Source organism: Octopus bimaculoides, chromosome 11 (genome assembly GCF_046866305.1).
Source record: "Octopus bimaculoides isolate indiv1 chromosome 11, ASM4686630v1, whole genome shotgun sequence".
NCBI classification, from domain to species: domain Eukaryota; kingdom Metazoa; phylum Mollusca; class Cephalopoda; order Octopoda; family Octopodidae; genus Octopus; species Octopus bimaculoides.
The window spans coordinates 40,428,897-40,453,600 of record NC_142938.1 but is presented as its reverse complement, the minus strand read 5'-3'; the positions used below and the strand labels follow the sequence as shown (position 1 = coordinate 40,453,600).

At 37.2% G+C, this 24,704-nt stretch overlaps 1 protein-coding gene across 1 annotated transcript in view; it reads left to right on the top strand.

The window, feature by feature from the left end:
- The window catches only part of LOC106880239 (calpain-9), a 56,753-nt gene that overhangs the window by 1,836 nt on the left and 30,213 nt on the right, over nucleotides 1–24,704 (top strand). The window contains exons 2-7 of the mRNA XM_014930105.3: nucleotides 11,100–11,181; nucleotides 12,026–12,287; nucleotides 19,850–20,030; nucleotides 22,555–22,638; nucleotides 23,999–24,099; nucleotides 24,268–24,345. Coding sequence (XP_014785591.2) covers nucleotides 11,100–11,181; nucleotides 12,026–12,287; nucleotides 19,850–20,030; nucleotides 22,555–22,638; nucleotides 23,999–24,099; nucleotides 24,268–24,345 — 788 coding nt within the window. The remainder of the gene's footprint in view (nucleotides 1–11,099; nucleotides 11,182–12,025; nucleotides 12,288–19,849; nucleotides 20,031–22,554; nucleotides 22,639–23,998; nucleotides 24,100–24,267; nucleotides 24,346–24,704) is intronic.

Below are 24,704 nucleotides of genomic sequence, written 5' to 3'. Positions count from 1 at the left end.
AACAAACACATTATCAAAGACATTCCGATCATGCCTGTCCTTCAGTAAACTTTTTACATTGATTACGTATGAAATTGAAATACATTATCCACGATTGTTGACATAAATAGGAAAATATTGAGCAAGTAATATATTTCTTAAATATAAGTATCAGCAATTTTAAGGAAGGGCGAAGTACCAGTGTTGAACTGGAACTTATTTTATCGACCTCGAAAGGATTGGCAAATTCGACCTCGACGAAATTTGAAATAATAATTCACATCCAAGGAATGCAAAACTTTCTCTATTAACTATGTCACCTTGTAACGAAACATAGCAAACTATAGATTGTTCACCCCCCCCCCCCCATAAATGTTTCACATACCTCCTTGATTAAGAAAACATACAAATTTAAATACAAATAATTTTATTTATTTAAATATAAACATTTGGAAATATATAATTGATTTGGATTCTAAATATAATATGCAATATAGAAGTTACGCATATTGAAAGGTAAACATGTATAAACAAAATCGTAATAAGATCGAACCGGGTACCACGTGGCTGGAAAGCGAACTTCTTGACCCATATGAATAAATATTTTTAAAAGTTAAGCTTCTTAGTGGCATTGTTAAAAATAACTAGAACATACACCCACACAGATTCATCTCTCCTGTACGTACACTAACACTGTTTACAAAATGTGCAAATAGACTATACAAAGTATTTTGTTCATAGAACTGTTTATTGTTAGCTAATGGACAGGTCTATATACATACATACAGACACAGTAATATATGTTTGCATACATAATACGTACATGCAGATAGACAAACAGACAAGTATTTATGTGTATACATTTCATACAAACACAGAAACCGGTATGAATTGTTTGTGAGAGAGAGAGAGAGCGAGAGAGAGAAAGAGCATATCTACACATGTGTGCGCCCGTGTATGTGTATACACATACACACACAAACACGTATATCTATGTATATGTTTAAAGTATGTAAATAAATGTTAACTTTTCAAAACAGAAAAATGTATTGTATTTACTAAAAGAAATCATTACTTTTCCATCTGCAACACACAGTTATACAAGTGCCGATTAGAAAGGGTGCCGACTATGTCTATTTAGTAAGTTAGGGAGTCAGTTATGGCTATGGCTATTTACTGTGGTGAGCGCATCAGCTGTGACATGTTCACCAGGCTTCTTACGGTATGAGTGCAAAACGAAAGAGAAGGTTTACGGACTTTTCACCCATCTCTACTGTTGTTCAATGCTGGAGTAAGTTTTGGTTATTATGGAGATTTCTGTACTCTAATAGAGGATGTAGACAATTCGATTACATTGATGTTATAAGCAGTCACACAACACGAAATTGAGGCTCTGCCAAAGATAATATAGGACAGAAATGTCTAGTGTGGCGTGGTGAAACACATCTCAGTTGTAGCAATTTCAAGAAGATTGTGTATGTGTGTATAACTATAATGTGTATGTGAGTGTGTGTGTGTGTGTATATATATATATATATATATATATATATATATATATATATATCATCATCATCATCGTCGTTTAACGTCCGTTTTCCATACTGGCATGGGTTGGACGGTTTGACTAGGGACTGGCAGGTCAGGAGGCTGCACCAGGCTCCAATCTGATCTGGCAATGTGTCTACAGCTGGATGCCCTTCCTAACGCCAACCACTCCGAGAGTATAGTGGGTGCTTTTTGTGTGCCTGTCAGGCGGTACTGGCATCGGCCACAACTACAATTACCATTTTTGATTTCAATTTGATTGTGATTTTGATTTTACTTGACTCAATAGGTCTCTTCAAGCACGGCGTATCCCCCGACGATTCAAAGGTATTTTTTAAATGGGCTGGTTATGCGACACTAGTATAGGCTATGGCTGTGATCTCACTTTACTTGCCGGATCATATTGTATGTAGGGTATAAACATACGTGTGTGTATGTTTAAAGTAGTATTAGCATAAGACAAGATAGAGGAGATAGAAAATAATAATGTTGAGAGTGAACAACTGGGAGCTTCTTTGGAATAATCTATTAAGGAGATCAGACCAGATCTGTGACTGAGGCATGGTCCTAACTAAAAAGAGGTTAAGAGGATGATGAAATAGCTCTATAGAGAGAGCCACAAAGGCTAAGAGACAGACTTAAAAACTAATTGAAAGGATGGGTAGCAAAGAGCAAAAGCAAATTGTAACAAAAGAAGCTAGATATCAGGTAAATCTAGCAAAAGGAAAAGCTGAGAGTAAAAGCTTTGCCCAATGTTCTTAGATGTGTGGATCAGAGAAAGGCATGAGATATTTCAGATTGCTAGGCAGTGAGAGAAAATCCTGACATTGTTGGGTTGAAGTGTGTTTGGAATGATAATGGTAGTCTTGCTTGTACAAAGAATGACAAAAAAGACTTGAAAGTACTATTATGTGAGGTTGTTGAATGAAGAGAATACATGGGACAAAGAGGGTTTATCTCAAGTAGAGACCCAACAGAGGGACTGGCCATTCAATTAGAAAGCAGTATGATGGATAGAGAGATTAAAGATACGAAGGAAAGGAAGGCATCCTCATCCATTAGGAATCACTGCTGAGATGCTTAAAATATCTGGCAAAATCATAACTCACATAGGAAATCAGATGCACAGCTGCATCATTGTCAACTACTAAAAGGACAAAGAAAATGCATTAGTGATAGGAAATTATAGAGGAAACTACTGAGGCATTAAACTGTTAGATCAGTTTACAAAGGTTACAGAAAGAGTTACAGTATAATAGATTAGAGAGAGAATTAACAGATGTGATGCAGTTAGGCTATTTTCCTAATGAGGCTGTTGCAGGAGACATATGTTGCCAAGAATAAGCCTCCATACAATACATTTGTGGATCTAGAGGTGTTTGACAGGGATCCTCTGCTGTGTGATCTGGCTGCCATTGAGAAAGCTTGGGCTATGTGAATGGCATTTGAGGGCTGTTACAATCCATGTACAGAATCAAAATCAGCAAGGTGAGAGTTAGTAATGAGTATAAGGATGAATTCAGTGTGAAGGTGCAGTACAGCAGGGGTCAATCTCAGCTCTCTCTGTTCATTATAATCCTCTAAGCCATATCAGAAAAGTTTAAGATATAGTTTTCAATTCCAGCAGAAACAAATCCTAGAATCGTGAAGCCTCAAAGTGAATTTAGCAAAGTTTAAAATAATAAATAGGAAGAAAACTGGAAGCTTGTGGAAACTCTCATTCTGAGAACTGAAATTCCAGGCATGGACACAAAACCTGGAATTAAAAACCCTGAAAATGAACTTAGCAAAGACCCAAGAATTAGTAAATAGGAAAACACAGAACCCTACTACTATCAGGAAAATGGCCAAGCTCTCTATGTAGTAAAGGATTTGGTAGAAATTCCATACAATGTATCCAATGCAAACTATGGACATACTTAAGGTGCAGTGGAATCATAGGCAAGTTATCAAAGAAAATAAACTTTAGTTATGGTAGACGTGGAGGAGCAATAAACACCAGCAGTGTATAGGAAATAGATGCTCTCAGATGCTCAGGAGGATTTCTCAAATTAGCTGATAGCTTCATATCTAGGTGACTTAATTGGTAATTGAGGAGGAAGTTCTGAAAATGCAGTAGCCAGAGTAAGAACAGGCTGAAGATAGTTCAGGGAAGTATTATCTCTTTTGATAACTAAAGATTTGAAAGGCAGACAGGCATGATACTTGTGTATAGACAGCAGTGCTACATGGTTGTGAGATGTGGGTCTGGAATATAGAGGACCTGTGGAGACTAGAAAGAAACTAAGCTAGCATGCTTCACTGGTTGTGCAATGTTAGCATGCATGGACAACAGAGTACAAATGTGTTGAGAGGAAAACTGAGCATAAGAGGAATCAGGTGTAATGTGCAAGAGAGTAGACAATATTGGTTTGAGAATGTAATGTGACTGGATGAGGATAGTTGTATAATCCTTTAGTATTCAGATTACTCTCATAATTAATGCCTATTTATTCACATTGTTTTGAATTAATCATGTAACGTCTTGTAACTTTAAGATTTTGATGAATGTGATTATTTATTTTTAAAATGACATTCAAGGGTAAGTGTGAGAGGCCAGACTTAGCCAATTTAATCATAAAACAGATAGAACATTTAGGCTGGATATGGCCAGTTTAAATGCTAAAAGAATAAAGAAGTGCTAATTACAGCAGAGAAAACCTGTGAATGAAGGAGACAAAGGAAGATGGGGAATGAGGAAGTGAAGACCAATCTTAGGATGTTTAGCTTCATGGAGGAAATAACAAAGGACTGAGGTGATTGATGATACACAGTGCCTCACGCACAGCATATTTCCAAAGGTCTTGGTCAGAAGTCATCGCCTTGGTGAGGCCCAATGTTCGAAGGTCTTGCTTCACCACCTCAGCCCAGGTCTTCCTGGGCCTACCTCTTCCACGGGTTCCCTCAACTGTTAGGGTTTGGCACTGTTATTTAAACTTATAACTGTTTTTAAATATCCACCCATCTTCTTGGATAGGTTTTCAGTATAATATATCTCAAGTGTTCCCAAAACTTTTTACTGCTGTAAAGATCCTGTGTGATCTTTTTTGTACTATGCAGCATTTTTAGATCTGACCACACTTTTTCGAAGCTCTTCCGCTCATTGCCTCTGTCTCAACAGCTGCTGTTAGCATGGGCACTATTTTATAAATTGACATTGCTTGTGATATACCCCTACTGTACAACATCATTGTACATATACTTCATAGAGTCTGTTCTGTCACAAACACTTTCTTACCGACAGATGTAACAAGCCACTGAACATTTTCCATCCTAGTTTTAACAAAACTAGTTGAGCCAACAAAGGAAATGCTGCATGGTCGTTTTATATGCTAGAAATAACTGACATATCTCTTTCTGATGACACACTACTATTTTAAGAAAGAAATGACTTGTATAATTTTGAAAAAAAAAAAAGCAAGATGGTCACATCTGGAAATGCAATAGATTATAGTTCTGCTTAGTCAGGGATGATTGAAAACTTAATAAACAAAAACTTAGTGACTGAACTTTCATTAGAAACCTTCTGTGTTAATTAAATCATCTTACTATAACTTCAGGCTGACCAATATCTCATGAGAGGAATTTACTAAATGAAAACTGTAGGAGTGCACAAATGTGTATGTGTGTGTGTAAGTCCAAGAATGGGGATGTTTGTATTACATTACCAGCACCTCCATTCTTGTACTAATTGTAGCATATTCTGTGAGTAATAAATCCTCTGTAGAATTTAAGCTGTATGAAATGGTTTCCCTTATGGAAACTGTTCATTTTTATGCACTCTCTTAGTATTTGCAGAAGTGCTGTCTGAGGTAACCTCTCACTTTTCTAAATCGACTTTGATTTGATTTATGTGTGTGTGTGTCTATGTCTGTGTTTATGCCTAAAAATCAATGTTTTTGTTTATGTTGTGTCCTTTCACATCTTGTAACTTAGTGGTTCAACAAATAGACTTCAATAAAATAAGTAGCAGACTGAATTAAGAATTGCAGTGTGATATGTTTAACTAAAAACACATGAAGGAAATGCTCCAGCCTGGTTACAGTCCAATGTATGAAACAGATATTCTGCCTGTCTTATTTTCAAATTGGACAGATCCAGCCTCCCACACCAACCCTTTCTAAAAATAAACAATCACATCATTGAAATCTTGAAGCTACAAGATAATGTATGATTAATTCAAAACAATGTGAATAAATAAGCATTACATTTAACAAGGTTAAATGTTACAGGGTTAAAGAAGGGGACATAGACAAGTAATCAATGCAGTTTCTGCTTGTAGTATCTGCTACTAACCATTCCTATGCATTTGCTGCATCCAGTGATTTAATTTCAGTCTGTCAGATTCCTTCACTGCACCTATTGCTTACTCTAAGTACATAATATAATATTGAATTTCTACACATTAAGCAAGGCCACTTTGCAGATAGTGCTACATTTTTCTGTTCTGTTCTGTTCTGTCTCTCTTTCTTTTTCTCTCATTCTTTTCTTTCTCTCTCTCTCTCTCATTCCTTTCTTTCTCTCTCTCTCTCTCATTCCTTTCTTTCTCTCACTGCTAATAGCTAAAACTTTTTTTTTCACCCTACTTGAACTGGTTGTAAAAGCAACCAAATCTCTCTTTAATCACACCTTACACTCTCAAAATGTAAAAGAAAGGTGATTTCTAGAAAGATGGAATTCTCACAGTTGGAATTCCTTTAATCATAGATCTGGTCAATCAGGAATGACTTGGTGCTAAACAACAGCAATATTAGTGAAACAAAGTACCTTGTGGTATTTGTTCTGGCTTTTTACATTCTGTGTCAAAATCCTGCCAAGATCAATTTTGCCTTTCATTGCTAGTTTTGTGCCCAAATTAGAAACAATTTTATCTTTAGTTACTTGGACAGATTATTATATAAACAAAATATAGGTGCAGGCATGGCTGTGTGGTAAGACATTTGCTTTCCAACTACATGGTTCCAAGTTCAATCCAACTATGTGGCATCTTGGGCAAGTATCTACTCTTATAGCACTTGGCCAACCAAACCCTCGCAAGTGGATCTGGTAGATGGAAACTGAAAAAAAGCCTAATGTGTGTGTGTCTTTAATTTAACATCACATGATTGTTGTAAATGAGTGTCACTGTCATACAAGTAGTGTCATCCATATCTAGTATTCTGTGAGAATATGCCTGGCCATGGGGAAATATTACCTTGCTTGGCAACAGCTGGGAATGAGTGACAGAAAGGGCATCCATCTGTAGAAAATCTGCCTCAAATGAACTCTGTTCAATCCAGACAAGCACTGAAAAGTAGATGTTAAATTATGATAATGATGGAAACCTTTGTATCGGGTTTAAGGGGTGGCAGTAAGTATTGAAAAACCTACATACATTCACTTTGTCATTGTATATAGGTACAGGCGTGGCTGTGTGGTAAGAAGCTTGTTTTCCAACCACATGGTTCCAGGTTCAGTCCGACTCCAATGCACCTTGGGCAAGTGTCTTCTGCTATAGCCTCAGGCTGACCATAGCCTTGTGAGTGATTTGGTAGTCTGAAACAGAAAAGAAACCCGTCGTGTATATACACACACACACACATATGAATGTATGTAAATACTTATGTGTGTGTTTTTTGTGTCTGTTTACGTCACTGTAATTTAGTGGTTCAGCAAAAGAAACTGTTAGAATAAGTACTAGGCTTACAAAGAATAAGTCCTGGGGTCAATATCTTCGACTAAAAGCAGTGCTCCAGCATGGCTGCAGTCAAATGACTGTAACAAATAAATACAAAGATACTGAAGGAAAATAGATTTTATCCCAAATTTTAAAAAAACAATAAAAGAGATATATATCAAATAACAATCATAATATACAGTAATATGAGGGTAAGTTATTTAGGCGCTGAGCTGGCAGAATCGTTATTGCATTGGAAAAACTATTTAGTGACATTCTGAGTTTAAATGCCACCAGGATCGATTTTACCTTTCATCCTTTTGGGTGGATAAAATAAGTACCAGTTGAACACTGAGGGTTGATGTAATCGACTTACCCCGCTCCCACGAAATTACTACTCTTATGCTAAAATCTGAGACCAATTAGTTGTTAATTACTTGTAATACACTCACAATTTTTTTTTTTTTTTTTGCAGTAAAATTAGTTGTTAACACAAATCACTATAAGTGCTCTCCCTTTAGTCATTGTAGCACAGGATTGAACTTGGAATGGCAGAAGCGTTAGCATGCCGGACGAAATGATTAGCGACATTTCTTTTGTCTTTACGCTCTGAGTTCAAATTCCGTCGAGGTCAACTTTGCTTTTCATCCTTTCAGGGTTGATAAATTAAATACCAGTTGCGTACTGGGGTCGATCTAATCGACTGGCTCCCTCCCCCAAAATTTCGAGCCTTGTGCCTAGAGTAGAAAAGGTTATTACATTTACAATGAAGGTGGCGAGTGGCAGAATTATTAAGCACACCAGTCAAAATGCTTAGTGGCATTTTGCCTGTCATTATATTCTGAGTTCAAATTCCACTGAGACTGGCTTTGCTTTTCATCCTTTCAGGGTCAATAAGTACCAGCTGAGTACTGGTGGGGGGTGTAATCAGCTCAGCCCATCCCCTGAAATTGCTAGCTTTGTGCCAAAATTTGAAGTCAATATTACATTAATGATGGATGCTCCACTGCTCCACTTTTTGTTTGTTTCAAACAAAAGCAGTGTTCAGTATTTTGGGGTTTTTCCCCTTGTGTGTGTGTGTGGGGGGGGTAGTGGTGAGGTTGGCTACCCTTCCTACCATCAACCACTTTGTAGAAAGTACTGGGTGCTTTTTCATGTTACTGGCACTACTAGTGAGGTCACCAAGTGACTCACAAGTCAAGGCCGTGGCTTTGTGCCAAGTGTTGAAAGGTTAAAGTATGACAGAAGGATAAGGAACAGGTGTCTTGCTGTAGAGGAGATACATTGCTGCCCAAGATGGTGGTGATGAGGTGTCAGGACATACCTTCAAGCTACAAGAAGGTCAGGATCTTTTTTAAAATGGGGGCCACATTTTTCATTAACGAAACACTTTGAAACTTGGAACACTGGTAGAATGTGTCATATAAAACATCTTTTTCTCTTAGTCTTCTTAAAAAAAAAGGAAATCCATAAATTATTCCATGTTAAAGTTGTCGTATTTCTGTAATTTCAACCAATCACTGACGTCCATTCAGCCAATATACATTAAGTGCCGACTACATAAACAAACGATTCTGAAACAATTAACCCTAACCCTAGGGTTAGGGTTAAAGCAAATAAAACGAAGGTATGGAGATTAAATACGCTTTACATCGCTTAATCAGCCAAAGGACTAAATGTAAACAACTGAATACTTGTCAGTGATTGGTTGAAATTATCGAAATAAGACAATTTTTTACATGAAATAAATTCAAATACAAAAATATTTTTCTGTTCTATAACACAAAATAGATAAGTATAAGAAGTTTGAAAGTCTTTCGGTACCAAAAACACTACGTAAAACATTAATGAAAAATGTGGCCCCCGTTTTAAAAAAGATCCGAAGGTCACTATGACGGCTTAAGTGCAGAAGCATAGATGAAACAATATGCTTTTAGGACCTTGTTTTTGCCAAGATGGACACTCAAGCACAGAAAAGTCACCAGCCATTTCAGTCATTTATCATCTCTTCTATGATGTTCAATATTCTGAGGCTGGTTTCCACTACTTTGTCCCACATATTACTAGGTCTCCTTTTTCTTTAGAGCCCATCCTCATTTAGCAATCCACAGCTGTCTTCATCCATTATGCAGCTATCCTCATCCACATGCATCACATGACTATACCAGCACAGTCTCTCGCACACTACATCTGATACCTCTTGTGCCCAGTTTTTCTCTCAATACATTTACTCTTTGTTATATATGTGCACTGATGTTGAGCATGCTAGCGTTCTTTCTAGTATTTGCATATCATCTGCTTTCATGGCTCACATTTCACTACCATGTAGTATTGCACAGGTATCATACAATCTGAGTAAGAGGCCTTTTGCTATCAACAGAGGTAATAGTTCTCTAAACTTTCTCCATCTTGTTCTTACTTTAGCAGCTATACTTTTGAAACCTCCTCCTCCACTATTAAGTCACTTAGATAATAAAAGCTATCTTCTACCTCTTGTGAATCTCCTCGGCATTTGAAAAACTCCATTTTCTCTGGGTTTTCAGTATTTATTGCTCCTGTCGATCAACCACAGACAAAATCTACTCTCTTTGTTAACCTTCCTGTGATATCATTGCATCTCTTATGTGTCCATAATTTGTACCTAATACACCAGATAGAATCTCTGCCTAAACCCTCTTTACATTTAAACAGTCATTTTCTTGAAGGAAGTAGCATCCATTCTGTTTTCCTGCTTACAAAAACATTGGTCATTGCTAAGTTAATTTTAAGGCCCTTTGATTCCAGGTTTCCCTTCCACATTTGGAATTTCTTTCCTAATTCTATTACAGATTCAGTTACAAGAACAAGGTCATCAGCATTGAAGTGTTCTCATGACTTCCAGTCTTAAAGTCCTCTGTTATGGCCTGAAGGACTAGGATAAAAAGGAGAGTAATGAAAACCGGCCCCTGGAGTGAATTCCTACTGGCACACTAAATTTGTTGTACTCATTGCTAGCTCTCACTTTACTGCCAGCACCCTGGTACATGACATGAACAGCTCTCACCAGCCATTCATGCAGCTTATGTAACTTTCATGACCTGGTCCAGCAATTTAATACTTCTGTAATTACTTCTCTCTAAGGCATCTTCTTCATTCTTGTAGCAGTTGATTATAATGCTGCTACACCAGTCATTGGCTTGTGCGTGTGTGTGTGCGTGATGTTCAACATATGCACTAACTAGAGATAGAAAAGAACAAGTTCGCTAACAGACTTTGAACCATGTACTATTTGCAGGATGACCTATTACTGATGTTATTCCTGGCCATTTTTTTTTTCAAATTAGATATTTTTTAAAGTTTTATCTACTTGTTTTGTCTTGGACACTATCTTCCTGCTGATCAAATAAATGTCTCACCAATCCAGTGAAGAAACCTCTATATGGTCATTTGACCTCTTAGAAATTGTAGCTGAATCTCCCTCAAACCACACGCTAACATTTAAAATTTAAAAAAAAAGAACACTGAATACATGCATTAATATTAGATATTGATATATAATTAATATATTAATATATAATTAATCATATATTAATATTAGATATTAATATATGTCTGAAAAAAGACAGGATGGTCACAGCTAGACTGCCTTTAATCCTAGTCCTGCTTGTTTGTTGTTGTTTAAGCCCAGAACTTACCTGGAGTCTAAACATCACTAACAACATAAATGGCTAACATGGAGATAAATCAGCTACGGGCAGTATTCATACATAACCATCTGAATTAGAACTGTGTGATCATCTCCCTGCCCTGAAACTTTTATTAATCTGTTAAATTAAAAAAAATAAAATTAACATTTGAAATCAGCTCATTGTTTTAATTCTAAAACTTCCATTATTTTTAGGCTTTAAGCAAGTTAACTGGCATACAACCAAAGTTTTTTGTTGATGGTATTGGTGGCTTTGATGTTCAGCAAGGACAGTTGGGTGAGTACAAAATTGATTTTTGAATTTTTGGGGTTGTTTTGGTGTTGTGTTAGCCATCCATTTAACTAAAGAGATTATGTAAGAAACTGATAAATCTCTGATTGTCATGTATGTGTAACTTACATGACACCAAAACCAGCCATATGTATGACATAGCCATACATAACATAACCTTGTTAAACAGGAGAAATGGCACATCTTGTGTTGCAGGCACCAAAATAAATTCATCTTCAAAAAATAATCTGAACTACAAACAGGATAGACAATGAACAATGCAGCAACAGCTGTATGGACAATGAAAATTCAAAGATACCGACAAAATAGTAATGGCACTTCCACACAGAAAGAAAAAAAACAGATACACTCATTCTTAGAGGAATACAATGACCATCAGCTAATTCAAACCAACAGAATCTCACACACAAACAACATACACAGGAATACACTTCATAAGTAAAAAGATCACATGAACAAAAACGTAATAAAACCACTGTACCATAAAATTACCCTAAAACCCCATTTAACCATAAAAACAGTATACAAAGTGGATGATCAGCAAACTGTGAAAACAAAATTGCTGTATGTTTTGAGAAGTAAATCTGATGACAAAGTAACATAAGTAATGAAGTGTAAATAAAACTTGCTTCTTTTGACAAACATAATATCTGCTTTAATGAATTTCATAAAAATAAACTTGATAAACAGAAAATTTTCCATGAATATAAATAAGTATCTTTAACAAATAAGTTCAAAGAAAATCACCAAAACAATAAATAACCACTAGAAAGACCAAAAAAATTAACCTATCCTGATTTTAACAAACATCTTTTTTTTTTAATTGCAGGAGACAGCTGGCTTTTGGCTGCCATAGCATGTCTAGCCACACCTGGATGTTCAACTCTCTTCCATCGTGTTATTCCACTTAACCAAAGTTTCAATGTCAATGATTACTGTGGTGCATTTTATTTCAACTTCTGGCACAGTGGTAACTGGGTAGAGATTGTAGTAGATGACTATTTGCCCACCTATGAAGGACAGTACTGCTTTCTACATTCCAGCAAAAGTAATGAATTTTGGCCAGCTCTTCTGGAAAAGGCTTATGCCAAGTAAGAATTTCGATTTGATCTTTATTTTAGTCTTTTAGTTTCTTTTGAGTCAACAGTACATAACTGGACCATAATCGTTGTTTTGTTTAGCCCCAGATCATGCTTGAATTATAGGATACAGCTAAACTACAGGTATGATATTTGTGAGTGATAAGGTTGAGGGATGAGTATTAAGCGAGTTATTTATGGAGGCTTTAAAAAACTTGTTATAAGAGAAATGGTAACTGCTTCCTAAGACAATCTGCAAGTTCAATTCCTGTTTAGTGCTTGTCTCACACTTTTGATTATTTCTTTTATATTATAGGAAAGTGGGTTATACATCATTAGATGTATACCTGACTTTCCTATATAAAATTAGAAATTAAACGGAACGCTGAACTCCAGACTATCAACTTAAACAACATTTATTCAGGTGGTAAATATATACATCTTTAGCTCTTGTTTGTTGTTACAGCTTCTGTGTGTGTGAGCATTGTGTTTGGGACGTTTGGTATGTAGATGTAAGCGAGCTGTCGAGCGTAAGTCCGAAAGATGGTGAGAAACAGCTAAACACGTCCATGCTCAATCGCTGGCCAGCAAGAAAGAGACAGAATTAAGCGGGAAAGCTTGCTTGTTGAATTCCACGCATGCGTGAGACTACGCATGCGTGAGACTACGCATGCGTGAGACTATGCATGCGCACGGCGTTACTACAGGGCTCCCTTGCCAGTGCGGAAACGCACGATAATATGAAATCTGTTGGAACGCCTGAGGCAGGATGGCCACTGAAAACCACCCACAAGATGTAGCACAAAACACACACAAAGAAAAATGAAAGAAATGAATGTGCACTCATGAGAACATGCATGCAATGTACAAATGAAAGAAAGTGTGTGAGTGCACAAGTGTGTGTGAGAAAAAACACGGAACATAGTAAGTGTCCGTAGAGAAAAAATCCAGTTCGTACAAGAGTCCCACAAGGAGATAGAATGTCTGTACTCAGGAAGTCGTGGTCAGTTGTGACCGGTTACCTGGTATGGAATATTCAATTCGGCTAGCTCTTACTGTTGTGCGTGAGTGGATAAATTCCACTCCACAGTGAAGATAAAACCGAGTGTGTTGATTTGGTGTGTCCCTGGTGGTGGGGTTGTTGGCGCACGACATTGTGGTAGACAGTACATTGATGGTGAAGACGTCGGCGCAGGAACTGTAATATAGCTGTGTTCTGTATGTGTGGTGGTAATGATGTCCTGTTGAAACTTGGCGATGTCGGGGGGAATGCTTGTAGTTGGTAGTAGTAGTTGTTGTCGTCGTGGTGGTAATCTTGGTTGAACGAAGCTGGTGGCGAAAAGGCTGCTTGGTGATGAGTGTTTGAAGAGGTGCACTTTTTACAGACGGTCGACAGACAAATCTCTGTACGACCATTAGCAAAAACCTCGAAGAAAATTTTCTTAACCCAAGATGAAAAAACGACCGTGCGAACTCAAAAAGGAGAAATGGTGACGAATGGAAAAACAGAGGACTCCTTTTATTTAAACGTGTCACACGTCGAACACAAAATAATATATCAAAGATGATATACAAATAATTATGTTATACTACGATAACATAAATAGCCAGTAACGAGACGATAAAAGATGACCGTATGAAATGAATAACAAGAGATATTTAGTGTGGCATAAAAGATGTATGTGTATGTGAGAGTGTGAATGCAACATATAAGAACATAATAAAAGACAGGCCGTCTATATGTATGTGAGATATCACAGCAGATAGAAAGTCAGTACACGTGAGAGTTTTATACCAAGTGTTTTTGAGTACACAATTGGAAAGTCGCAGGCTGTAATTCTTGTCTGTTTATCGTGAGTGGAAACATCCACTCTAACAGAGGCGAGATAAAAACCGCGCTTGTTGATGTTAGTAATACGTAGTTCAGTCTCCATGGCCGCATTTGTTCTTTAGTCGGGGTCACCAATTTATAGGTTGGTAGTCCAGAGTCCATGCTGCGTTTGTTTCTTCATCGGGGTCACCACTTTATAGGAAAGTGGGTTATTGCAGCTCAGCGGGCTGCGTGTTCGAATCACGTCGGGGTCACCAGTATAGGAAAGTGGGTTATACATCATTAGATGTATACCTGACTTTCCTATATAAAATTAGAAATTAAACGGAATGCTGAACTCCAGACTACCAACTTAAACAACATTTATTCAGGTGGTAAATATATACATCTTTAGCTCTTGTTTGTTGTTACAGCTTCTGTGTGTGTGAGCATTGTGTTTGGGACGTTTGGTATGTAGATGTAAGCGAGCTGTCGACCGTAAGTCCGAAAGATGGTGAGAGACAGCTAAACACGTCCATGCTCAATCACTGGCCAGCAAGAAAGAGACAGAATTAAACGGGAAAGCTTGCTTGTTGAATTCCACACATGCGTGAGACTACGCATGCGCACGGCGTTACTACAATATCATGCATTTTGTAAGCAATAGGATACAAATCTCCAAGATGCAACTTCATGACATTTCTTATGGTAAGTGGAACAAGGGAATGTCTGAACAACTTAGCCAGAATAAATACCACAGTATTTTCATTTGATTACTCATTTATTTTCTCACTGAAGTGTCTGTCTTTCACAGATATACATTGACAAAAGAGATATATGCAAATACATAAGCACACACAATGGGCTTCTACATAGTTTCCTTGTACTAAATTTCACTAAGAAGGCATTGATCAATCTAAGGTTATAGTAGAATACATTACTTACCTAGTATACCAATCTGTGGGATTGAACCTAAAATAATGTGGTTGTAAAGCAAACCTCTTAACCACCAAGTCATGCCAGCTTCCATATTTGGCCTTCATTTATTAACCATTAACTTGGAAAAGAATCAACTCACATTTGCCAAATTAGCTCACATTAACAAAGATGGAGCTTTCATTGATGCTCCAGTTAACCAATGGAAACGTTTCAACAGGGCTATAGATTGAACTTTGGACAAGATTTTTCTCCGACACTTGTACTTATCTCCCATGATGGAGTTTATCTTAGATCTTTTCATATTAACTGGTTTTGAGAACTATTATCCTGGATAAGCTTTTGTACAGAGAAGGATTTGAACTTGAGACTGAGAACTAACACAACACTTATTAGTTTACAGCACAGTTTACTACTCCTTCTTTGAGTATACAGGATTTGAAGCCTCTTTCTGACCTCTCCTACCAACTGATCAGTTGATGTGAACAGTGATTAGCTGACTTACATGGACACTCGTTTAAGGACTTCTCAAGTTTGTCACCATTTTTACTAGATTTTTTTTCTCTGATGATAGAAGGTGGGATTTAATCCTTTAGCATTTAAACCAGCCATATCTGGCCCAAACAGTCAACCTATTTTGTGTTCAAAATGGTTAAATTTGGCCTCTCACATCTACCCTACAATGTCATTCTAAAGATAAACAGTCACATCATCAAAATTTTGAAGCTATGAGATAATACATGATTAATTCAAAACAATCTTCATCATTATCATCATCATCATTGTTTAACATCTGTTTTCCATGCTGGCATAGATTGAATGGTTTGATAGGAGCTGACCAGGCTCCAATTGTCTGTTGTGGCATGATTTCTATGGCTGGATGCCCTTCTGAATGCGAAAAATTTATGTTCCCATGCTGGGAATTGAACCCGGGCCACCTGGGTGAAAGCCAGGAATCCTAACCACTAGACCACAATAAATAATCATTACATTTGACAAAATAATCTGAATACTAAAGAGTTAAACTCTAAGTTCCAAAGTAGATACCACTAGGTATCATACCCAATGCTGTGCTATTCTGCCAATCCATCACCTTGGACAAATGTGTATGCACATACCCCTCAGGCCCCACCTTGGGTCTGCCCCTGTGCAATCTTTCAGGCTCAGTTCATGTTAGATGTATTTAAAAACCAGAACACTTGGAGATACATAACGTGTTATATAAACCTGTCTGAAGTTGAGTGGGTAGAAGCCAGTCAGATGGATTTTACCTGTAATTCTGAAAGGCTTAACCTTGTCACATGCTATGCAATGTGATTCTATTTGGGGATTACATTAACCCTTTAGCAGTCAGATTATTCTCCCAAATGTAAAGCTTATTTATTCACATTGTTTTGAATTAATCCTGCATTATCTTGTAGTGTTGAGATTTCCATGATGTGATTGTTTATTTTCACAATGACATTGTAGGGTAGGTGTGAGAGGCTTGATCTGGTTGGTTTGAACATAAAATAGGTGGAATATTTGGGCCAGATATGGCCAGTTTGAATGCTAAAGGGTCAAAGGTGTGTGTTTGTAGAATACTGAACCAGTTACAATTCAATAAGCAGATACATAATAATTCAATGAGTTGGTTGTGGTAAATTCATTTATTTTACAGTCCAGTGAGAGATAAATATCATTTAATCCACACAATTGCAAAAAGCTACTAGTAGTTTCATGCTTTTAAGATACATTAAATTGGCAGATTATATAACATGCATCAGGCGTGGTCCCAGGAATTTTTCAAAGGGAGGGCACAAGGTCAAAAGGGAATACAATTCCAGGGGAAAAGGGCGTAATATCATTATTTAGAAGGTGCACTTCTTTTCTTGAGAGGGGGAACATACCCCTCAGGCCCCACCTTGGGTCCACCCCTGTGTATTGTATCTCCAAGCAATCTTTCAGGCTCAGTTCATGTTAGATGTATTTAAAAACCAGAACACTTGGAGATACATGGTACATTATATAAATCTGTTGACTTAATATATCCTAAAAGCATGAAACTATTAGAAGCTCTTTTGTAATTACATATATTAAATGATACACATATATTCCTTTTTAATATAGGTGCGAGGCCTGAAATTTTGGTGAAGGGGGCTAGTCGATTACATTGACCTTGAAAGGATGAAGGTCAAAGTTAACCTCATTGGAATTTGAGCTCAGGATATAAAGATAGACAAAACGCCACTAAACACTTTGTCCAGCATGCTAACAATTCTTCCAACTCACCTTGTGTGTATATATATATATTCATTTACATGTTTCAGTCATTTAACTGCAGCCATGCTGGAGTACCGCCTTTAGTCGAGCAAATCGACCCCAGAGCTTATTCTTTGTAAGCCTAGTACTTATTCTATCGGTCTCTTTTTGTTGAACCGCTAAGTTACAGGGACATAAACACACCAGCATCGGTTGTCAAGTGATGTTGAGGGGACAAACACATACACACACATATATATACATATACAACAGGCTTCTTCCAGTTTCTGTCTACCAAATACACTCACAATGCTTTGGTTGGCCCGAGGCTATAGTAGAAAACACTTGCCCAAGGTGCATTGCAGTGGTACTGAACATGAGACCATGTGGTTGGTAAGCAAGCTACTTACCACACAGTCACTCCTGCGCCTATATATTTATATATATCTTAGCATTTGATTTTATGTAAACCTATATATAAAAACAAACATTAAATTGAAGGATCACTCAATATCTTTCAGTAAAGATATTTATTTCATTTTTACATTGGACTGTCTGATGAAGGCTACATAAGCTGAATCTTTAGAAGAGCTGTTAGCTTCTTTCTTGTCAAAATGATGCGTGTGTGTGTGTGAGAGAGAGAGAAAGAGTGATTCATTTTTGTTCATTTGATTCCCTTTCCTGTTTGTTGCTTTTCTGTTTTTATTCTTTTACTCTTCAAATTTCCTTTTTATTTCTTATATTTCTTTGTCTCTTTTTCTTCTCACTCCTCCTCTGTCTACCTTCTGCCTGTAGGATTTTCTTTACTCTCCCTCTCTCTCCTTTTCTCTTTCCTCCTCCCTTTCTCCTTGTTAATATTCAACAAGCATAGGCCCCTTTTTATGTCTCCATTCCCTTCATTTTCTTTTTCTTTTTTGATCCTTATTTTTAACTCCCTGTTAAGGTTTACATTCATTTTCTGTTATTTAGTTTTGATTAAAACCCAAATCAATCCTGATTGAGCAGACTAATGATTGTTGTGCCTGCCATGACAATCCCATCCTTTTTATTGTAGTATATTTAATACTACATTCTCCATTTCTAAAGTAGGAGTACGATTTGCCTGAGATTTAGCTGCTATTTCTAACAGTTGGAGTTACAGAAATGGTTATGTACCTTATCAACCATCATCATTTTACTTTCACTTTCTCTGATGGTATGGGTTGACCAAGTTGTCATGATCCAAGTCCTTGTTCACAGTTACTGCCCTTCTAGACAGGTCAGGACTGAGTCTTACTTATACATCCCTTTCTCTTCCTCTCCCTCTCTCTCTCTGCCAGGTAACCATGTACCTCCTCTATAGCAAGACACCTGTTTCTGCCTCTCTTTCTCTTTGTCACACTCTAACCTTTCATCACTTCTAATGTACCCTCCCCTCTCAAAATTCCTTGTCTTGCAAGTTACTTGGTGACCTTGCTGTGCTAGTGCCACGTAAAGAGCATCCAGTCCACATTGCGAAGGGGTTGGTATTTGGAAGGGCATCCAGCTGTAAAAACCATGCCAAAACTGACCTTGCCTGTGCTGGTGTCATGTAAAAAGCACTCAATTCACACTACAAAGTGATTGGTGTTATTAAGGGCATCCAGTTGTAAAAACCATGCCCAAAACAGACACAGTAGCCTGGCTGGCTCCTGTCAAACTATCCAACCCATGCCAGCATGGAAGACAGACATTAAATGATTACGATGATGACAATGATGACTTTCAACCTGGTTTCTACAGCTTGATACTCTTCCTGTCACCATTCACTTTACAGAGTGTACTGAGTGTATTTTATCATGGCTCTGTCATTAGAGAAGTTATCATGTTATCAATAAAACTAAAAATCCTATAATCTAAGTTCATACCCTGCTGTGTTTAACTTGGATTTTTCTTCCCTCTGGGTTTTAAACTAAGAAGTTAGCTCCACAATTTATAAAACAAATATCGCCAATAATCAGGGGAAGATTCAGTTGACCATAATTCCTCCTCACCAAATTTGTCACTGTGGGTACCTGCATTGCTGTGGAGTTAAGAAGTTGTCTTCACAATCTTGTTCTATATTTGACCTTATTGTTTGTTCCCTAGGGCAACTGTTTTCTCCTATGACCTTGAGTTAACTAAAAAAAACTTGTGGCTGAAATTGTGTGGGTGGAAGCTTGTGGCATAGGCTGTACCTGATTAGTCATAGCTTCTTGTTCTTTTGTACCAACAGTTTCAGGAACCTTGCAAACTTCATTGGCATATCCCTTTCCATCTCTAAACCCTGCAAACAAAAGCCTGTGCCAAAATAAAAAAGGAAAGCAATTTCTTCACTGTGAAGGGCTGTAACCCAAAATATCCAAAAAATGTTTCTAATATGTTGATTGTTTTAATGATTCTCGTTAACCGAAACCACCACTTGGTTCTTCAGTTTTTAGCAATTATCGAAGAAAATATAATTTATTTTCCTTATCTTTTGTTTTATTACCTTCCTTTTTGTAAATTTATTATTTAGTTTTTTTTTCTTTTCTTTTTTCCCCTATTTTGTTTCTTTCCGCTATTTTTTGAAAATTTGATTTCACTAAAGAATGTACGGATCCTATGAAGCTCTCAAAGTGAATGTTTTTGAAGATGTCCTTGCTGATTTAACTGGTGGACTGATAGAAAGCTACAAGCTTCATGGAGCCAATGCAAATGTTCCAGAAAACATCATTAATATTCTCTTTAAAGCTCTCGATAGATATTCGATTGTGGCTTGTGGCATAAACGTAAGTACATATGACAAAATTATATTTCCCAAGAAGGGATCATCATCATTGCCATCATCATCATCATCATCATTTAATATGTTTTCCATGCTGGCTTGGGTTGGACGGTTTGGCTGGAGTTGGTAAGGATGAAAGGCAAAATCAACTTACTTGGAATTTGGCACTCCGTCGCTTACAACGTTGAGGGTTCCGATCAGTGGAACAGCCTGCTCGTGAAGTTAACGTGCAAGTGGCTGAGCACTCCACAGACACATGTACCCTTAACGTAGTTCTCGGGGATATTCAGCCTGACACAGTGTGACAAGGCTGACCCTTTGAATAACAGGCACAACAGAAACAGGAAGTAAGAGTGAGAGAAAGTTGTGGTGAAAGAGTACAGCAAGGTTCGCCACCATCCCCTGCCGGAGCTTCGTGGAACTTTTGGTGTTTTTGCTCAATAAACACTCACAACGCCCGGTGTGGGAATCGAAACCGCGATCCTATGACCACGAGTCCGCTGCCCTAACCACTGGGCCATTGCGCCTCCACACTTGGAATTTGGACTCATAACATAAAGGCTGATGAAATGCCGCTAAGCTTTTTCACCCAGCATGCTAATGATTCTGCCAGCTCGATGCCTTGTGAAGAAGAGAAATATTGCTGAAGAATTTAGTTATTTACAAATGGAATTTTTCGTGTGTTGTGTTCTTGAGCAAGACACTTTATTTCATGTTGCTCCAGTTCACTCATCTGTAGAAATGAGTTGCAACATCACTGGTGCCAAGCTGTATCAGCCTTTACCTTTCCCTTGGATAACATCAGTGGTGTGGAGGGGGAAGGCTGGTGTGCATTGGCGACTGCTGGTCTTCGATAAAAACAACCTTGCCCGGACTTGTCTCAGAGGATAACTTTCTAGGTGCAATCCCATGGTTATTCATGACCAAAAGGGATCTTTATCCTTTTATATATATATATATATATATATATATATATATATTTGAAAAGATTTGTAAATGTACCACATGAGTAAGTAGATATCAAAGATAAAAATTTTTTTTAAAAGTGGCATTTTCATTTTTATTTATCTTTAATAAATATATATATATATATATATATATATATATATATATACTTTATTTAAAAGCAGAAGAAATATAACAAAAGACTGTTACTCGGAGTTTCACGTTCCCGTTCATCGGACAGTTTTGTTATTTTCTAACAAAACTGTCCGATGAACGGGAATGTGAAACTCAGATTAACAGTCTTTTGTTATGTTTCTGCTGCTTTTAAATAAAGCATATTACTCTACCTCTGGTATTTGAGTACTCTTTTTTCCACCTTGTTGCACATTTTATGTGCTTACTCCGGTATATATATATATATATATATATATATATATATATATATATATATATATATATGTATGTATGTATATAGTTAATGTGGAGAGGGGCTCATACATGTAAAACATGGTTAAAAGAAACTTAAATCAACTGAGATTATCCAAACAAATAGTTGACAAAAATTCCTTCTACGATTGCTTAAATCGAAGGACAGCAAACAAGGGAGATAACTTTAACAAGGCAAATTGAAGTGGATCTGGTCTTCAGAGCCAACTGATTAAAGCAATGAATATGATTTAGTATTATAAGATCTCCTTAGCATGAAAGCAAGATTTTTTTTTGTTTATAACTGAGTCTGAGCCATTGAATGAGTTTCTGTGCATCTGTTATACTCTCAACCATTCTTTGAAATGTGGACTAAAAGGTTTGTAGTCTTTATTTCTTAGGAAATTAACACTCCACAACAGATGCAAGTTAGTATGTTAGACTCTAGATTGCAGTGTGAGTCAGTTTGAAAGTAAATGATATCAGCTGAATCATATCTTGACTGTTCAGATATGTTATCAAGGCGAGCAGGCTTCAGTAACTGACCTTGTTTAGGGGCAACAGCAGTAATTTACATTGTTAATATACATCAATGGTTAGATTTGAAATCTTGTGTAAATTTACAACCATTGTGATATTATTCTCGCGTTTTTAAAAATTTCTTGTTTTTTAGTCAGGAGGAAGGCGGTACCTCTGACCAATTACAGTACATCAAAGGCTGGTGGGAGGGAGGGAGATATCCTCAAGCCAAAACCTGGCCTGACTGCTTGCACTCTGCTAATACCTCTCAAGATATCAGCTAGGTGACAATTTAAGTCTACCATCCAAGTATTCCAGGGCAGCATTTGAATTCAGAATGCACAGTCAGAACAAATACTATAAGGCATTCAGTGAGATGTTTTTACAGCTCCTTCAATTCATTGCCTTAGACTGGTACTTTTCCATCAATACCCGGAAAGATAAAACTCTGAGTTGACTTTGGTAGATTTCGAATCCAAGTATAGAGAGTTGGAACAAATACTACAAAATATTTTGTCTAATACTCTAATGACCGGCAATTTGCCACCTAAAGTGGGAGTGTGTGTGCGTGTGAGCAATTGTGCTTAAATTCACACCATTTTAAATTTATCTATTCCCTTTTCATTTTGATCTTTCAGTCATTGTCACTGGATGAGAAACAGCTTGAACTTCCAAATGGTTTGTTGTCAGGTCATATTTATAACATCACTGATTTGAGGCAGGTAATATTTAAATTTTTTTTTTTTTTTTTTTTTTTTTTTTTAGATAAATTTCAGAAACTTAATATTTTATTTAGTAGTTTTCTATGTGAATGGACATACACACACATCATCATCATCATACATCTGTTTTCCATGCTGGCATGGGTTGGACAATCTGACAGGAGCTGGCAAGGCCGAGCTACTCAGGTTTTGTTGTCTGTTTTAGCAATGCTTCTATAGCTGGATATCCTTCCTAATGCCAACTACTTTACAGAGTGTACTGGGAGCTTTTTACATGGCACTAGCATCAACATCATCATAGTTTGATATCTGTTTTCCATGTTATCATGACACATGAAATTTTTCGAGCGAGATCGTTGCCAGTGCCCCTGGACTGGCTCTTGTGCAGATGACACATGAAATGCACCATTTTGAGCGTGACCGTTGCCAGTGCCGCCTGGCTGGCCTTCGTGGGATTTTCGAGCAAGATCGTTGCCAGTGCCCCTGGACTGGCTCTTGTGCGGGTGGCACATAAATTGCACTATTTTGAGCATGGCCATTGCCAGTACCGCCTGACTGGCCTTCGTGCGGGTGACACGTAAAAGCACCCACTACACTCTCGGAGTGGTTGGTGTTAGGAAGGGCATCTAGCTGTAGAAACTCTGCCAAATCAGATTGGAGCCTGGTGTAGCCATCTGGTTTTACCAGTCCTCAGTCAAATCGTCCAACCCATGCTAGCATGGAAAGCGGACGTTAAACGATGATGATGCTATCATGGGTTAAATAGTCTGAGTCATTTTTTGTTATTGACTGGTGCTCATATATGTCATTAAGCTTAGATTCAACTGCTGGATGCTCTTCTGTTGTTAACCACAATACAGAGTGTACTGGATGCATTTACTCATAGTGACCAATGATGGATAGGACTAAAGAAGCCTCACAACCCTCCTGTTATATATCACTGTATCGACCAGACTATCAGATGTCGTCATACACCATTGATTACATTGCACTTCCTTGCAACAAACTTCTTAAACAGTCATGCTTTATATTAAATTGAAGGAAATAAATATTACCCCTGAATGGAATGCCAGTCTGTTGTAAGTTTACCTATTTACAACTGAGTGAACAGGAGCAACATGAAATGAAACATTTTACTTAAGAACTCAACACACCTCCTGGTCTGAGAATCAAAACCACAATCTTGTGAGTGCAAGTGCAATAGCCCCTACCTCTAGGCCATGTGCCTTCACTAGTAGAGAAGTTTGTACATATGTGATGTATATTTTTTTGTTACTGCATATGTGCATATACATGTAACCATATAGTCTCTTTCTTGTAAATAGTTATGCATATGCATATTCGCTGCTTTCCATTGCAGCTTTTACTGCCCTCGGATCAAGGAAATCGCTCAGTCACTCTGATAAGGATTCGAAACCCTTGGGGTGAACATATTGCCTGGAATGGACCGTGGAATGAAAGGTAATTCAAATTTGACATTTTCTTATTTTAATTTTCTTTAATTAATTTTTTTGCTTTTTAGTTTAACATATCATTACTTTCATTCGTATATTTATTGTTATATCATCTTTCCTTTGATAATTTGTTTTGACTTCCAGATTACAATGTGTTTATTTTCAAATTCTTTAGGTCTGTTGAATGGAACAGTATTCCTAGTGATGAGAGGGAAAAATTAGGACTAGTCTTCAATGATGATGGAGAATTTTGGTATGTATTTTTTTGTGTGAATTTTTTTTCTATATACATATATTTTATTCTCTCTGTTTGTCTGTCTGACCGTCTGCCTCTCCTTCTTCTCCTACTCCTTCCCCCGCTCTCTCTTTAAATATATAAATATATATAATGTTTTATAATATTTTGTGTATCCAGGATTGATATGTATCAGTCATATGCTGTATTATTATTATTTTAATTTCATGTAAAACAGCAGGCTGGTGATTATTGTTAGAGCTCTGGAAAAAATGCCTTGCCACATTTGTCCAAGTTCAAATCCTGTGGAGAACAATTTTTCCTTGCATCTCTCTGGGGTCAATAAAATAAGTATGAGTCAAGTGCAGGGATCAATG